The 18,196-nt window shown below is 38.8% G+C and overlaps 1 protein-coding gene across 1 annotated transcript in view; it reads left to right on the plus strand.

The window, feature by feature from the left end:
- Positions 1-18,196, plus strand: part of ELOVL7 (ELOVL fatty acid elongase 7) — a 78,030-nt gene that overhangs the window by 43,933 nt on the left and 15,901 nt on the right. The window contains exons 2-3 of the mRNA XM_025892447.2: positions 7,283-7,380; positions 17,112-17,302. Coding sequence (XP_025748232.1) covers positions 7,317-7,380; positions 17,112-17,302 — 255 coding nt within the window. The 5' untranslated portion in view covers positions 7,283-7,316. The remainder of the gene's footprint in view (positions 1-7,282; positions 7,381-17,111; positions 17,303-18,196) is intronic.

Raw genomic sequence — 18,196 nt, forward strand, 5'->3', positions numbered from 1 at the left:
GTGTGTGTGTGTGTGTGTGTGTGTGTGTGTGTGTGTGTGTGTGTGTGTGTAGGTATGTATGTATTGTAGTACATTCACACATACTTGTATGGTAATCAGCAACGTTGAAAATCTCATTTGAAATCATTTTTCACTGAGTCTATTTCAGGTTCTAAATTCACTTTCTTTTAATTGGAGTTCACAGTAGATGATAGAGAAAAAGATTTAAACTAATATGCTGGAATATACATATAAATGAATGTTTCCTCAGTTACCTCAGGCTACTATACATTTATTTCACTAATGTGAAATGATATGACTCTAAACATTTCTGGATTTTTTTTAATTGTCTTAATGTTACAAAGCATGTTGAAAATGTTAATAGTAAATTATGAGTAAAGCGACTCTGTTGTCCCTGCTTCCCACCCCACTTAACAAGGTGGAGCTCAGCTTCATCCATTTACCTTCAGAATCATTCTTTTTTTTTTTTTTAAGATTGTATTTATTTATTTGAGGGGGGTGGGCGGAGGGGCAGAGAGGGGGGAGAGGGAGAGGGTGAAGCAGACTCCCTGCTGAGCAGGGAGCCCAACTTGGGGCTCAGACCCCGAGATCCTGAGCCAAAGTCAGACACTTAACTGACTGAACCATCCAGACACCCCCAGAATCACTTTTTTTTTTTTTAAGTTTTTGTTTGTTTACTTGACAGAGAAATACAGCCAGAGAGCACAAGCAGACGGAGGTGCAGAGGGAGAAGGAGAAGCAGACTCCCCGCTGAGCAGGGAGCCCAATGTGGGGCTCAATCCCAGGATCCTGGGATCATGACCTGAGCCGAAGGCAGATGCTTAATGACTGAGCCACCCAGGCGCTCCCCCCAGAATCATTCTTAACTTATGATTGGTTATCACCTGATCTTAGAAGTAGTAGGCAAAGATTTTTTTTCCCTTAGAGCCACTTAAATGACATTCTGAAAAACTCTGAAATCATTTTGTGAAGAAAAGCTCGATGACAGCATCCCCGAAATAAATGTATAATTGCTAAAGTGATGACTCTGAACTAACTACTCCTATCTGGATGAATAAATGTTGGTAGTTTAGTTTAAACTAGGGATTGGCAATTTGGCAATTTCTCGAAATTTTTTGGTTGTCTCAACTGGGGAGTTCCTGGCATCTAGTGGGTAGAGGCCAGGGTCGGTGCTGAACATACTACATTGCTTAGGACAGCTTCCCAAACTAAGAATTGTCTGTCTCCAAATGTCAGTACAACCAAGGTTGAGAAATCCAGGTTTAAACAAATTTATAGTCATTCCTCACATGTTAATGTGCTTAAAAGTTTCTGATCCCTTTCCCCGAACCTCAGTCTAACTAAACCATTGGGATGGAACAAACTCAGGCACCCAAACTTTCTGTCCACAGACTCATGAGCTCTTTGAGGCTAGCTTTCTGCTTACATACAGAGGATGGGGGTGGAAAGGGAAACTGGATCCAGGGAGGAAACAGGCGGGGCGGGGAATACACAGGAAACCTGCAGATTAATATCTAGGTGGAGGTTTCCCCAGCAGTCTTTGAATTCTTCCTGAGATTTTTACTTCTTATCTCAGTGTGTTTTCTTCTCAAGACTCCATGTGAACTCTGGTTTTCCAGCGTCATTACTCAGAGTCTGGCACTTTTCACTTGAAGACCTTTTACCCCTTTTACCACCCGATAGCCTGAGGTCCCCCTGCCCCGTTCTGGACTTACTGCTGAAACTCCCCTGTCCTCTTCTAATGAGTCAGGATTGAGTGCCTTTTCCTTTTGCTTCTCAAGCTGGCTCTGCTGTCCTCCTTTGAGATACCATCTGCATTTGAAGACACGTTTCCCTTATCAGTTCTCCAATGAGCAATTATGATTTCTATGGAATAGCCTGATTTGCTCTGTCCCTCTCTCCTTCCTTGCTTTGTACAAGGGTAAAGTTTCAAACTGCCACCTCATTATGGGGCCAGGTATGGCTTTCCACAGGAAGGCCAGCTGTTTTGTTCTTACCCTGCTGTCGTCATTTCCACCATAGACCTCCACCATAGACCTACCTTCCTATAGCTCCTTTTGTGTGTCCCCCAGCAGTATCTGCGGCTAGCCAGATGTGTTCTTGCGGGTTTTGTCCCTGATGTCTGATTTCCAAAGAAAAGATCAGTGGGGAGCCCAAAACCTTCCAAACAGCCAAGAGAAAGGGAAAACCATATGGCCTTGTTCCTGGATCATAGACATGCCCTAGGAAAGCCATATGCTGACTCTACCACTCCTTTCCACCAGAGAAGGTGTCCCGTACATATTTTACAGGATTTGGATAAATCTCTACACATAAGCATTAACCTGGAAATGGTGGGCCACAGTTTTAGATTTCTAGACTCCTGCTAGGTACTTCCTATCACAGGCAATTCTAAGGTCCCATCCTTGTCTGGGTGCATTCCACCAAGTTCTTTCAGATGAGTTCTGCCTTGCGATTACTGTTAAGATAACTTTGAGCCAAATGGATGAAGTGATCAGATACCCCAAGCATACCCTCTGTGTTCTGGTGTTCTATCCATGCTGCACTGACATAAGCCACTTGTGGCTTTGAGTAGTCTCCAGGGAAGCTGCCCATGGAAAGGGCCTTCTGTTGGCCACAGGCACATTTCTCATATTTAACTTGACATCTTTAATGTAGGCCTACGAAGTTAGTCTGGACAGTTTCAGCCTTTTCTTTACCAAGTGACCCAGTCACCATGTGATGCTGTCAAAAACAAGACGAATTCATGGGTCAGTTGTAGGTAGTAGAATTCCAGTACCAGTCCTCCATCAACAAGCTCCTGTTGACTGCTACATAGTTTTGAGGCCCTTGGAGGTGGACCCCTCCAGTGCCTCCCTTGTCTCTTCCCTTGATGCAAGTGTGGTCATTTGTCTACCGTTTTTGAGTTTTAAGTCTGCTTCACCTACAGGAGAACCCTGATTTTTGTGGCATCACTAGCCCTGAAATTTTATGTTATTAAGCATTTTAAATTGGTCATCAGTGCCCCAGTTCTGCTGTTAGCTAGAAGATATCTCTATACCTTCACCACATGGAGTAAGTTTCTTCTCATCTCTGTGTACCACTGTCTAGCAGTCAAGTGTCCATGTTAAATCATATTGTAGTTAGGGGTCAACGAGATGCCTGATTCTAGTCTAAGTGCTATCTTTTGCAGGACAACCCAGGCTGCCCCAAATTCGGTTGTTAACAGTTTCCTAGACCAACCCCTACAATGTCATATTGGCATCCAGTCGAGTACTGTCCAACCTAGAAAATTCTCAGCTGTGTGCTGTCATTTCCAACAAGGTTAAAGGATCAGATTTTCTTTTCATGCCCCATCCCCACACAGTGATGCACACTATGCACACTCCTTCTCTTCTGGTGGGCCCACAAAGTGTTAAGGACTGTTGGATGTCAGGTTATATAAAAGTAAAGGATCAATGAGAGAGTCCACACTCCAGGAACTTGGGCTAATGGATCCCTTTCCTACCTCGCCAGTGTTCCATCTCTCACCTCCCTGGAGAACATCTGCTCCTGCTTCCCATCCAGCATGAGCTGCTCCTCTGACTGCCTTTTTCTTCTCCCTTCATTTCAGACTTGTGTAGTGTTTGGGTTTAGAGAAACCAGCTCTTTTTACTGCCCGTTAATATTTCTGACCTGCGTTAGACTGTGGTTTCTTGAATTTTTTTTGTGCTTTTGGGAGTTTAGGGAGAGGAAAATGTCCTGTGTGGAATGAGTGTGGGGAAAAAGAAGAGGAGGGAATTGCGCAGAAAACAGAATAATACTTTGAAATGTAACCTCACCATATACCATATATAATTAGAATCTTTTACTCTGGTTTGGAGTAATTTAAACAGCATTATTTTGGGAGTTTAATTATAAGAATAATGGCTTGAGGTCTGTTTTATCTGTGGTTAAGGTGCATGGGTAAGTAGCTTTTAGCATGGTCTAAACACTTATATCAGGGCACTTGGGTGGTGCAGTCGGTTAGGCATCCGATTCTTGGTTTCAGCTCAGGTCGCGATCTCAGGGTGGTGAGATTGACCTCCACATTGGGTTCTGCCCTCGGTGTGAAGGTTGCTTGAGATTCTCTCTCCTGCTTCCTCTGCCCCTCCTGCTCGTTCACTCACTCTCTCTCTCTCTAAAATAAATCTTTTAAAAAATAAAATAAAAAATTTCAAAAAAGCACTCACACCAAAATAGTTGGAAAACATCAAGGGAAGAATCATGTATAATCTGACATTCCAGTTCTTAAAATAAAAGTAGTAGAGTTTTCTCTAGATTTGTTGCATAAAATGCCATTCAGCTCTACTAGATAATGAGTTTGGGCAGATACTTTCTGATAAAATTGGCACAATTTATCTCTGCAAGTGATGATGTCTGACTTTGATTAAATGTTCATTCTTTATCGAATTCTGTGCTCTCAATTTCACAAGTATATATTATCTCACATGGTCCTCAAAACAACTCTGAGTTACTTTATCTTATCTTGGTGGGTTGTAGAATCACCATTTTACAGATTAGGAAATTGAGCTTTCAGTTTGCTCAGGGTCATACAGCTGTTAAATGGTGAGGTTGAAACCAAGGCCTTTGTGACCCTACAGGCCCTACTCCTGGACCCATATCACACCTTCTTTGTAGAAAAGATCTATAGGGAAGCAAGAGCCCAGGCTGACTCAAGTAAGACCCTGGCTTCACCACAGCCAATCTTGAGTCTGAGCTTAGCTTGAGGACATAAGATATACCAAAGCCATGCTGAGATACTTCCCTGAACTTGGAGACATCCTCTGGAGGGGATGGACCCTTGAGGAATTAAGATAAAAATCTCTCTTTTGTGTGTATGTGCATTTGTGTATAGATGTTTAAGTAGGAATGTTCCAGCAAAGGTGCTGCTGATCCTATTCTTTTTTTTTCTTTGAAATATTTTAATTCTTTATTTTTGGATAGATAATATATTCACATGAGTTAAAAACCAAACAGTATGAGGTCTGCCTTCTACCCCTTCAGCCCATTTTGTACCTCATTCCCTTACTCATGGATATCTTTTCAGAATTTGTTTTGTGCTAGTATAAATAAATGCAAATTTATATTCTCATTCCTTCCCTCCTTTTTTATATAAAAGTCATTTAAAAAATTATGTAACTTCCTTTGCTTTATTCACATAGAGATTTATCTTGGATACCTTTCCATATCAGCACATGGAGAACTTCCTCATTCTTACTTAAAATAGCATAATATTTCATGGTTTAGATGTATTATCATTTATTAACCAGTCCACTTTTATTAGACATTTGGCTTGTTTCCAGTCTTTTGCTGTTACTAACTGATGCAATGAATGACCTTGAATCTGTCATTCTGCATATGTGCATGTGTATCTATAGGATGAGTTTCTAAGAGTAGCATTGCTAGGTTAAAAAATAGGCATTTATACTTTCTCCTAATAGTGCCAAATTGGCATTACTAAGGGTTATGATCATTTGCACTCCCACCAGCAATGTATGAGTTTGCCACAGTCTTCTCAACACATTTTTGGATTTAGGCCAATTGGACTGATAAAAATGTTTGGACTTTAGCACATCCACTGCAATAAAATATTGTAAATTTCTTACTATGATTAAAGGTAAGCAACTTTTCATATGTTTAAGAGCCATTCATATTTCCTTTCCTATGAAATTTGCCCATGCTTTTCATGGCTTATAGGTCTTCTTATCAATTTCTTAGAACTCTTTATATATTAAGGAGAGTAGCACTTGTCTGTCGTATGAACTGAACATATTTTTTCCTGTATGTCATTTTTTACTTTTTAATTTTTTCCTCTTGATTTTCATGTGGGTACATTTGTTAGTCTTCTCTTACATCTTTTGTATTTTAAGTCAAAGTTAGAAAGTCCTTTCCCACTCGAAGGCTAGAAAAGTGTTCTCTCTGTTGTCATCTAATACTTTCATGGTTCTGTTTTTCTTTTCTTTTCTTTTTTTCTGTTTTTCTTATTTAAATTTTAGATCTACTTGGAATTTATCTTGGTTTATAGTGTAATGCTTGGATCCAGCTTCTTTTTCCCAGGTGGCTATTTAGTTGTATCACACCATTTTTTGAAGAACTGCTGGTAATTCAGTGCCCACTGGTTTGAGATGCCACCTTTACCATATACTATATGTCTTAAAAATAAATATTTTATATTCTAAATATATATATATGTTTGTATTCTAAAATGACTTTTAGAATGCTAGAAGAAAGTTTGAATTTTCCTGTTGCAGGCTTAAAGGATTTCTTTTTTGTGATAAAACCTATATAATGTAAAATTTACCATTTTAACCATTTTTAAGTGTGAAGTTCAGTGACATTAAGTACACTTACATTGTTGTGCAACCATCACCACCATCCATCTCCAGAACTATTTCATCTTCCCACTCTATGACTTTGAATCAAATACACTGTTCATTTTATGGGATGCCATACATTTGTAAGACGTATGCTGATTTCAGAGATGTTAAAATGTGGGAGAGTGTACATCTGAGAATTTACAAAATACAGTTCTAAGTTCCTAACTGTATTTGATGTATTTCTGGATGTTTTGCTGTATTCCATTGGTTTGCTTCTTCATGTGTCAGTGTCACATTGTTTTAATTATTAAAGATTTAGATTATCTTTTAATATATAATAGAGCTCGTTTCCTTTCACTAGTTTGTTTGTTTTTTTTTCAGAACACTTCTTTTTCCAACTATTCTTACCTATCTGTCCAGATAAATGAAGCAACTTTTCCCTGGCTACTGTAGATCTTCTTTCCTTTCCTCTTTCTATCTGTATTCCACTTAAATTGTAAAGACTTGCATACAGAAGACCTAGTTATGCCTGAGGATCAGCTATAAGTCCTGGTTCAGAGTAGCTTCTCTGAATGTTTGTATATCTTCTTGACTTTTCTTCTACTGGGTTTTTATTTTAGAATTGCCATCGAAGGTAATCCTTTCCTGATCTGCATTGTTGCTATAAAAAGGAGATGCACTTATGAACATTCTTAGAATCATTTACTCCTTTTATATCTTGCACATAGAATGTTAGCCCTTTTCAGCAAAGTAAGCATTGTTCTTATAATGATGAAAAATCTTAAATGTTTGCCACTGTATCAGGGTTTAATGTGGTTCACTAATGCATTTACCCTTAGTACAGGTTTGTTGTTTTGCCAAATATTCCTATTAAATATTTAGCATTTGTCATATTGTTTTATTAGAACTTGGCTTTATTTGCATTTATAGATTATAAACTCATTTCTTTTTTTCTTGTACTGAAGAACCCATTGTAAGAGCCAGTAAATCCTGTGGAAAATGGCCTTCAGTGATCTTACATCAAGAACCGTGCGTCTTTATGATAATTGGATCAAAGATGCTGGTAAGTAACCAAACTTCCTACTTAAGGCACTTCTTTTCTTTTTATGTCCGATTCCAGTATTTAATAGGATTTCACTGAAACAGAATGAGAGATTGCAAGTTAACACTCCCTCTTACACACCTCAAATATTAATTTTTATTACTAGTTAACAAAGGAGAAGTATCAAATTTCTCATTACAAATATGTTCAAAGATAGAGCTACACAGATGTTTATTATGATGTTTATAATAATGAAAATAGCTTTAATATCCAGTGAAGGAAATTGGTTAATAGATGGTGGTACATTCCAACTCAGTAGTCATTAAAAGTGATTTTTGGAGGCACAGTGCTCTTAGGCTTGCTCCTGCCCTAATGCTCCTAAGGGAAATAGCAGTTAATGCCAACAGTGATGATTCTTGAATGGGAGGGGCTGCACCCTTAGGGGTGTATCAGAAAGGGAGCGTTTCATAGGGCATCCCTAAGTAATTCTGAAATGTCTGCCTTCTTGCTGTGCCCATTAAAAAAAAAAATCAGTATTCTAGGAACATTTAATGCCAAATCAGGTTTAAATACATTAAATGAAAAACAGGTTATAAAACACCACATACATTACTTTTGTGAGAGCCATTGTCTCTGTGTGATAGGATTATGGGTAATTTCTGTTTACTTATCTGTATCTATTTTTTTTAATACCACTCAAATGTGTGTTGCTTTTATAACCATCACAGAACATTTTAAAAATGTAACAAAGATGGGACTCCTGGGTGGCTCAGTTGGTTGAGCATCCAACTCTTGATTTCAGCTCAGGTCATGATCTCAGGGTCATGAGATTTAGCCCTTCATTGGGCTCTGTGCCAGGCTCCCCGCGGAGCTAGCTTAAGATTCTCTCTCCCTCTCCCTTTGCCCCTCCCCCATATATATATATATATATATATATGAGAAAGGTAAAACAATTTTTTTAAAGATTTTTTTTATTTGTAAGAGAGACAGAGAGTAAGAGAGAACACTAGTGGGGTGGGGGCAGAGGGAGAAGCAAACTCCCTGCTAAGCAGGGAATCCAATCCAGGGCTCCATCCTGGGACTCTGGGATCATGCATGACCTGAGCTGAAGGCAGACGCTTATCTGACTGAGCCACCCAGGCACCCATATATATATGACAAAGGTAAACCAATTTTTAAATAAACAAGGAGTCAGAGTGTTGTAGAGCTGAGGCAGACCTCATCAAAGATGGTATCATCAAAGCTAACTCCTCATTTTAGAATTAAAGACTGAGGCTCAGAGATGTGACCTTGTTCAGAATGTGGCTAGTTGTTGGCAGGAAAGATTAGAACCTATGTTTCCTGATTTTGATTAGATTTCTGGTATTTCACATTTGAATTGTTTTACACATATTTGTCAGCATCACCACATCAGCTTAGCTCTTCCCTATCAACCAGAAATCATGTGTCCTCCAAATTCAGGAAGAAAAAGTGCTATCTCTTGGCATTTAACACAACTGGAATTATTTTCCAATTTATGCAGATATCAGCAAAGATACACTGTGTCATCATTGCCATCTTTCTTAGGAGACTACTAAAGACCAATTTTATTTCACTAAAGAATGTCCCAACAGATTTGCCCTGGAAGAGCACCGAAGGTTTTTTTAGTAGCCTGTAAATAGTGAAGCTTCTATCTGGTAGGGAAATGGAGAATGACTGTTTCCATGTTTCTTCCTTTTTTTCTTAGTTTTTCAACTTATGTAATGATGCTAAGAACGTGTAGATTTCTCTAGAGGTCCGCCTTCTCTGAAGGTTTACAGTAGTTCTCATAAATTCAGTATTTAACTTAAATACTGTTTGTTTTAATGGCTTTCACTTTTTTGTATTTTTAAAAATATTAATATTTTAATTGCTTTTCAAATAGAGGTATGCCTTGCTACCTGAAATGTCATGATTTGAACTTGGGAGCCAAGTAGATCTGGTTGCATGTTTGGAAATGGACCTGTTTGGAAGCACAGGTCCCTTGCTATTCACTATACCAAATGCAGGAACTCAAGAGAGGCAGATAATCAGTATCCTAACTCAAGAGCCAAATTGATTTAGATGATGATGAATATCTGTATAGAGCTGGAAGTATAAGATGTTTTTAAATGAACAACTTCTGATTTCTACTTCCACTGTTATCCATGTAATGACTCTCTGCTTTTTATTAGGAATACTTATATTGAAAAGTTGAGCAATATTAGGTCAGAAAAAGGAATGATGAAGGGCTGGAGGTGGTTAGGGAGAGACAAAGGGAGCCCCCAGAACAGCACTACAAACAGTACAGGGAAAGTGAGCGAGCGGGGCAGGCAGTGCTACATCTCTGTTATGCTAATTTGAAGTCATGAGAGAGGGGAGAGGGTACAGGGATGTATAATGAGAAGACCTAGATTTCAGTTATACCATTTCGATGGACTGGCTAGGTGGTCTTGAACTAATTATTGTCTGTGTTAAAAAGGCATTTCTTTTTCAGGAAAACAGAGGTGAGGATGGTACCAATATGCATGAAAGTGCTCTGTGGCTTAGGCAGTAATCCAACACAGATGGTGGTAGTTGTTACAGATGATGGAAAGAGTGCTGTCATCTGAAAATACTTTTAACATAGCATATGCTTTTTAAAAATGTCTATTCATGTATATATAATTTTTTTTTAAATCGGGGTCTAGAGAGTTAAAATGTTTTGTGTTAGATTTACAACTTTGTGAGAACACTATCAGGTATAATAGGAGAGGTTTTTTTCCTTCTGTTCAGTGTGGTATTGATCTTGGAGAGCCATTAGAAATCACTCCTGGCCATCTTAGTCCAGTTTAATTTTGCTTACCCTTGGAGGGTCTGAACCCATGGTCAAGGGCCAAGAATTTCAAGTGTATTCTTGGCTTTGGCCGTATTTCTGAGTAGCATTCGGGAAACTTACTCTTATTCATTGGTTTCCTGATTGCTGAAGAAGTAGTGGTCATACATAATTATTTCATGTGGAAAATTCCACAGCTACAGATTTAAATATGGTTTAATTAACACCTAAGCTATAAGAGGATTTATTATGATTCCTGGATATGAGATGTCAAATTTTGAAGTCATGCTCTAGTAGCATTTTGGACTGTACAGAAATGGAAACTTGTTAATGTTTTAAAAGCAATTTTCCTTGTGTTTGGTTAGTAATAACTTTTCAAACCTAGTTATCTTTTTACAAGAAGATGGAGTATGAGTCGGGATGCTGCCATTCTGAACCTTTAGTACTTCACAAAAGGCTGGAGCCTTTATCTTGTTGGTGCACTGAATTTTAAAGGGTGTACTTGAGCTAGTATATGCTACTTAAGAGAACACCCTCTTACAAGTAGCTGATGGAAAAACTCATTAAAATTCTATGTTTGTGGCACTTCTACTTTCCCTGTACTCTCTCTGGAACACTCTTAGAAAAGAATTATTAGGCTAGCAATAAGTCAGAACTTTGGTAATGAGTGGGGTATGGACTTCAGACAACCTGCCTTCCCATCCTGTTATGTCATCTTGTCTCGACTCATGACACTTGACACTTAAACCCAACCCTGATGCCAAATAGAAGGTACATGAAACACTCTTTCCTCAGCCTATTGTGTCTGGGGAAAACAGAGCTCACCCCGAATCTTTTGTAATCTGTGGCATCACAGAGTGAGTCTTTATCACAGACTTTAAATGTAGTCTGATCACAGACTTTAAATGTCATTGAGCAGGCCCTCCTACAACTTCCCTGATCAAGTCACCATCTATACCTGACTTGTAGACAGCTTGTCAGGGGGAGCCCCCTACCTCACGTAGAAGTAGGCTCTCTCTTCAGAAAGGTATAACTGTTACTGAGCAAGAAGGCAAGCAACATGAACAGTTGTCACTCATTAACAATAGCTGGAGTCATGAACATCGTATTAAAGACTTAGAATTTCATTTGCTCATTAGGGAGAGCTGATGTAAGCAGAGGAATAATCTGGGCAGAGCTGTACTTTTAGAAAGTGAATTTGGAGGTTGTGTGGAAGACAAGATGTAACAGATTAGATCAGGGTAGGGAAAACACATAAGAGACAACTGCAGAGCACCTAGTGAGGGATGCTGAGGCCCCCAGTGTAGGTGAGGGAAGCACTGAACCCCTGGTTCTTAACTCTGACAATTCATCGTGGTTACCTCAGCTTTTATGGATACCTGGGACCCATGCCCTAGAATTCTGATGCAGTTAGAACAGGGTCATTTTTGGACCATTTGATTTTTAAATACTGCAGAGCTGATTCTGCTATGCTGACAGAATTCACATCTGCTGTAATAGTAGCAGTGCATAATTACTGAACCCTTGGGGTGTGCTGGGCTCTTTACATATAGTAACTCATTAAATCCCCTATGAGATACGTGCTGCTTTATGCCCAATTCACAGATGGGGAAACTAAGCACAGAGAAGTGAAGTCAGTGGCCCCAGATCCCATGAGTCAGTGGGAGAGCCAGGATCAGAACCCAGGCGGGCTGATTCCAAAGCTTTGCTAAAATAGGATTTAAAAACAAACAAACAGACAAACCTGATGTACTGTTTTATGAGAATAACATGAAATTAGCCAGCTTTTCCCAAAAGATACAGTGATATTTTCAAATTTATAGAACTCAGAAGTCACATACATGTAGGGTTTTAAAAGAAGGTGTATGCTTAAAATATTAAATTACGGGAAAAAATATTTATTTTAAAGTTATTTTTTTCTGCTTCCTGAGCCAACCCAGCATGCTTTTCCTGGCTTGTTTTCTTTCTACTGCTACCAGAGGAAGAACAGAAAGATGATGTCATTTGATATTTTTTCCCCCTGCTGAGTCAATAAAAGAATAAAATAAAATATGTCTTTAATTCAGGAATTCCTTTAAGGACATACACACACAAAAAAACCCTAGTTTTCAGTCATACCCATGATATCTGTTAAGAACAGAAACATTTTAAATTGCTTAAAGAGGAGAAAAAAAATTAAAATCATCCATGCCATCACCATCCAAAGGTAACCACCATGTTAATTAACATCCTACCAGGGGTCTTCTTTGGTACTGGCTGAGAGTCCTTATTTCATTGGAGGTAGAAACTAGACATATCCATATGGCTTATGATGTTCCTGTTTTCAAACTTCAGATTACCCACTGATAGAAGAAATTCAACAAAGTTGGAGCAGTTCTGATTCTATCCCTTAGTCCCCATTTGTGTGGCAACTTTTATTTCCTGTGACTTCCCTGGTGAGTTACCGGCCCGTGGCTAGTGCACCTTGTGGCTGTTGAAACTGCACATGGCGCCCAGATGTCCTGGGGAACGTGTGGAAGGGAAGGAGGGTACCTAATAGAAGCAATAAAAAATTTCAGTGCTGTGTACCTGGATCGCTGATTTTGAAACTTGTTCTGATTTCAAGCTGTGACAATCTTAATACGAGGGGAAAAATTAATTTTGAGAACTTTGTATTTTTATAAATATCTGTCAGCAGACTTCTGTTGAATTTTCTATCTTGTGCAGGATACTTGACTAAAATTGTTCCTGCTAAGAGCATCAGTGACTTCCTTTTGTTCAAGCCAGTGTCCCTTTTCAGACTACATTTTAACTTTCTCTCTCTGCTTCATTTTATCCTTTGACTCCTTCCAAAGATTCACTCTTCCCTTAACCTCAGGATGGCTCACTTCTGTGGTTTTCCTTCTCTCTCTCCGGTCACTCCTTGGTCTTTTTTTTTTTTTTTTTTTTTTAAACAGTTTTCTCATCTACCATCCCTCCTAAGAAGATTGAGTCCTCAAGATTCTGACTTAAACCACTTACTCTCCCTACTCTACCCACTTTCCTAAGCCACTTTCCTGGCTTGGTTGTTCACCTTTCATGTGATAAAGATCCCAAATAGTACATCTCTGGCCCAGATCTCTCTCCTGCTTCCACATTCAAATCTCCAGGTGCCTAGAGGGGTCTCCATAGACATGTTTTAGACATGTAAGATGTTCGAAAACCTAAGCCATCTCTCCCTGACCAGTGTTGCTCCATATCCTGCATTCCTAGTCTCAGTGATAGTACAATTATCTAAACAAAAATCTCAGTTTTTCCTTAACTTCCACCTGTTCTCATTCTCTGTGTTTAAGCATTTACAAAATTTTATGTACTCTGCCTCCTTACTGTATCTCAAAATGATCAGATCCTATTTATCTTCATCACTACCTGATTTTTAAATGTTAATTCCAGGATAATTAACATATAGTATTATATTAGTGTCACGTGTACAATATAGTGACTCAACATATATACATTACTCAGTGCTCATAATAAGTATACTCTGAATCCCCCATCACTACCTAATTTTTGTAACACTACCTAATTTTTAATGGCTTAACTTAAAGATTTATTTCAGCATTGAGCTCTTTCCCAAACTCTGTTCCACAGTGTATTCTACACAATATCAGTTTGAGGAATGGCCAAATAAGTTTGAGGAATGTTGCATACCATCATTCTCATCTTGGCAATTCACAATGAACACAAAGCACGAAAATCCTGCAGAAAAACAGTTTGCTTGTTTAGCATTCTCATTAGCCTCACCCTACTTTTTCTGTGGACAGATTTTAAATGTCTTGCTTCCATTGTATAGATTGGGCCAAGCTTGTATGGATATGAGGTAAGGAACATGCTCATTGTTCTTCCAAATATTCATTTTTCCTGTCAACATTTGTTGAATAATCTCTCCTTTCCTTGCTTGTTTATGGCTCTTCCTTTATCATATATTAAATTCCTAAAAATCTTGGGGTCTGTTTTAGAGCTGACTGTTTTGGCTTTTTTATTTAGTTTTTCAAGATCTGCCACAAATAATACCTTATATGTTAAAAAAAAAAAAAGGAAGGGAAAAATAAAGGGGGGGGGGAATTGGAGGGGGAGACGAACCATGAGAGACTATGGACTCTGAGAAACAAATTGAGGGTTCTAGAGGGGAGGGGGTGAGGGGGATGGGTTAGCCTGGTGATGGGTATTAAAGAGGGCAGGTATTGAAAGGAGCACTGGGTGTTATAGGCAAATAATTAATCATGGAACACTACATTAAAAACTAATCTTGTAATGTATGGTGATTAACATAACAATAAAATTTAAAAAATTAAATAAATTACATTAAAATTTAAAAAAAGGATAGGGCATCTCTTGGTATTTTTGATGGAAACCGATCTGTATATAGAATACATCATCTTTCATAGCTAAAGCCATGCCTTAGTATACTCGAGTATCAGATATGAGCTCTGCAGCAATAAAATTGAGGCCAAGTGAGTCCTCAGCCATGAAGTCTGTTGAAGAAATTTTTGCGCTGGGTAGGAAGTCAGACTTGAGGGGGTATTCAAAGTGTTTTGGTAATTGGTTACATCATTAGCAGTTTAAATGAGCAAGGGCTGTATTCCTCCCACCCCTCTTTTCCAATCGACAAAAGTGATGGTGTTTGGCAACGTAAGGTTAGTCAAGACTCAGTTTTCAGTCAGATATACTTAGAAAACTGTTCATACTTGTCTTCCTTTGTAATGCTCTGGTTTCAGGAGGCAATTTAGTAAAATTACACCTGAACTACTTAAGATTATAGAATTAATCATATCTTATTTTTTTATTGTGTCATTCTTTATTTTAATAATATTTTCAGGGGTGGCACAGTTGGTTGAGCATCCGACTCTTGGTTTCGGCTCAGATTGTTATGTCAGGCTCATGAGATCGAGCCCCGTGTGGGGCTCCCCACGCTCAGCACAAAGTCTGCTTCAGAGTCTCTCTCCCTCTGCCTCTCCCACTCGTGCTCGCTCACTCTCTCTCTCTGTCTCTCTCAAATAAATAAATCTTTAAAAAATATTTTCAGACATTAAAACATAGCCATAATATTATAATCACACCATAATAAAACATCATCATCAAGAATTTAACCAGTATTCATATTTTCCCATGTATCTCATAAGAGTATTTTTAACTGCTAGTTTGGTCATTTTTTTATATTTGAGGCATTAAAATAATTACTCAAATGATTTATCCTTAATAATAGCCCATGTCAGAAATAATAATAACAATTTCGACTTTATTTTTTTCCTTTTCTACTTGAACAATGTTCTAAGTATATTAAGAATACTTAGATTACATCAATTTTTCTATATGTCTCTATACACATGGATCCTTTTTTTGTGGTCAAGTGGTCTTAAGAGTCTTCTGGGATAGGGCGCCTGGGTGGCTCAGATGGTTAAGCGTCTGCCTTCGGCTCAGGTCATGATCCCAGGGTCCAGGGATCGAGCCCCGTGTCGGGCTCCCTGGGAGCCTGCTTCTCCCTCTGCCTGCCTCTCTCTCTCTCTCTCTCTCTCTCTCTCTCTCTGTTTTTCATGAATAAATAAATAAAATCTTAAAAAAAAAAAAGAGTCTTCTGGGATAAGTCTGACATTTTTCCATTTTGAGATTTGTTGCTTCTTTCATCATGCTTATAGAATTTTTGTTTATCTTTGCAATACAAGAATTTTACCTACATGCAGCTAGATTTGCTTATTCATTAGTATTTACTTCCTGATACATGGTAAGTACTTTGATATAAAGATTTAGTTTTGATTTTCATTTTTCAGAAAAATATTTTATGATCTATTTGAATACTTTTCTGTTTTTTCTCTTCATTTTACTTCTGTTCAGGAATACCTATTATATTTGCAGGTCCCCTGTTTATTTGGCATATATATTTTTTTCTCAAATACTTTTAAAAAACTTCATTATTGAAGAATAATTAACATACAATGTTATATTAGCCTTAGGGGTACAAGATATTGTTTCAGCAATTCTGTACATTACTCAACACTCACCATAAGTGTCACCATACAGTATTATTACAGAATTATTGACTATATACCCTGTGCTGTGCTTTTCATTTCCAAGTCACATTTTATCCTGAGTTGCAATTTTTAATTGATGTAATTGGAATGAGCAGTGACCAGTGAATTTCTTCTTACATGGTTGTGAGGCTAATACAGTTTTTTTGTTGTGTTTTTTTGTTGTACTCACATTGATTAGCCTATTTTGGACACCTAGAACCCATACTTTAGGTAGATGATGCTATGGTCCCTTTCAATTCTATGATTCTGTGATACAGTATATATGGAAATGTCCTAATTTCCTTGGGGGAAAGACGGGGGGAAAGCAAACACAGGCATATTTTTTATATAAAAGAATGTCTGGATAGAGAAACTCTAAAATGTTTCTAGTGGTTATAGATGAATGGTGGAACTTTGCTGGGTGTCTTCTGTTCCCCAGATCCATTCTGCACCCTGTGCCGGACCCTGGGGAATGACCAGTATAGACTGTAACTGTGGGCTTGCTCCCCTACCCTCTGGTTTCTGATTGGGTTCAGCCATTGGAGAGTCGTAGGAGATTGGGGTGGTACTGAGATATTGATTACCCAGCCACTTACTTCCAGAATTGCCTTGTGCTGGCCCAGTCCCTCCACAGAAGGTCACAGTGCCTCTCCAGGAGGGTTTCTCCATTTGACTCCTGGTTTCTAGTAACCACTATGTCCCTGTGTCCTTTGAGGCCTGTGGTGATAAGAGCCCCACTCTTCCTAGCCCCATCACTGTCCGTGGTGATTTCCCTTTATCCTTCCCAAAGATAGTAGATCATTGACTGAATAGACTGCTGTCAACATTAGGATCTAGGTGCTTGCTTAAAGGAATGCTGGTTGCTGTCAGTTATTTCTTGGCTAAATGGATGTGCACTTACTTTTTGTTTTTAGATCCAAGAGTTGAAGACTGGTTCCTCATGTCCTCACCTCTGCCACAAACGATCATCCTGGGACTCTATGTCTATTTTGTCACTTCTCTAGGACCAAAGCTCATGGAGAATCGAAAGCCCTTTGAACTCAAGAAAGCGATGATAACATACAATTTTTCCATAGTTCTCTTTTCTGTGTATATGTGTTATGAGGTAAGTGTCTTCAGTATTCCTAATGGGAGAATTTTGCCTGAATCTTCCTGTTTTTCTGTCATTACGTTTCTTGTTATGATTATAATGGTAATGCTGAGATTTAAGGAATTTTAGAAATTTAGCGAAAATTCTTGCCAAAAAATTGTTATATATGGACCTGATATTGAACTATTTAGAGGATCTCAGTATAGTCTACCTCACAAGTAGTGAGAAAAAAGAACATTAAGTCCAGGAACTTGCACACAGTTAATCTTAATAGAGGATTGAATGAATCTGTGTTTTAAGGCAACTCATACATGGAGAAATTAAGTAACTTACTTGAAGTAACATAGCTGGTTATGGAAGGACTGATATTTGAATCCAGGTCTGTCTGACATTGGGAGCTCATCTTGACTCTGTAATCAGTTATCATCATCATGGTAGGAACCTTGGATGAGCTGTAAGATGGTAGACGGTTTAGGTTTGGTTTCGCTGGGCCTTGAGGGGACAGAGAATTTAGACTCATAGAAAGCAGTAGGTGAGGGAGCCTGTCCCTTGTCAGTAAGGGAGATGGGGATCTTCCAGGACCCAAGAGGAGACTCGTGGATTCTCTCTCACCCACTGTGCTGTTAACAATCTTCACCTAGCCTCACTTACCTGCTTTTCTGGGATTCCTTGCTTCTTTTCCAGTACCGGCTGGCTTCCTCATCTTCTACTCCTTATTTGCAGTATAGCTTGTGCTTCCTCATAACTGGAACTCTCGGGGGCCCACCATGACCCCTCTGGCCCCTCTTGACACTGTGACCTCTCCACGTGCATCCCTCCAACTTGATTCCTGCTCAGATCCACCTGATTGAGTCACCTTATTCTGCTGTAACCTCATGTCTCACCGGCCCCCCCTCAAGTCTGGACTTA

Source organism: Callorhinus ursinus, unplaced genomic scaffold (assembly GCF_003265705.2).
Source record: "Callorhinus ursinus isolate GAN/ISIS: 27379988/994484 unplaced genomic scaffold, GSC_fseal_2.0 scaffold23, whole genome shotgun sequence".
In the NCBI taxonomy this organism is placed as follows: domain Eukaryota; kingdom Metazoa; phylum Chordata; class Mammalia; order Carnivora; family Otariidae; genus Callorhinus; species Callorhinus ursinus.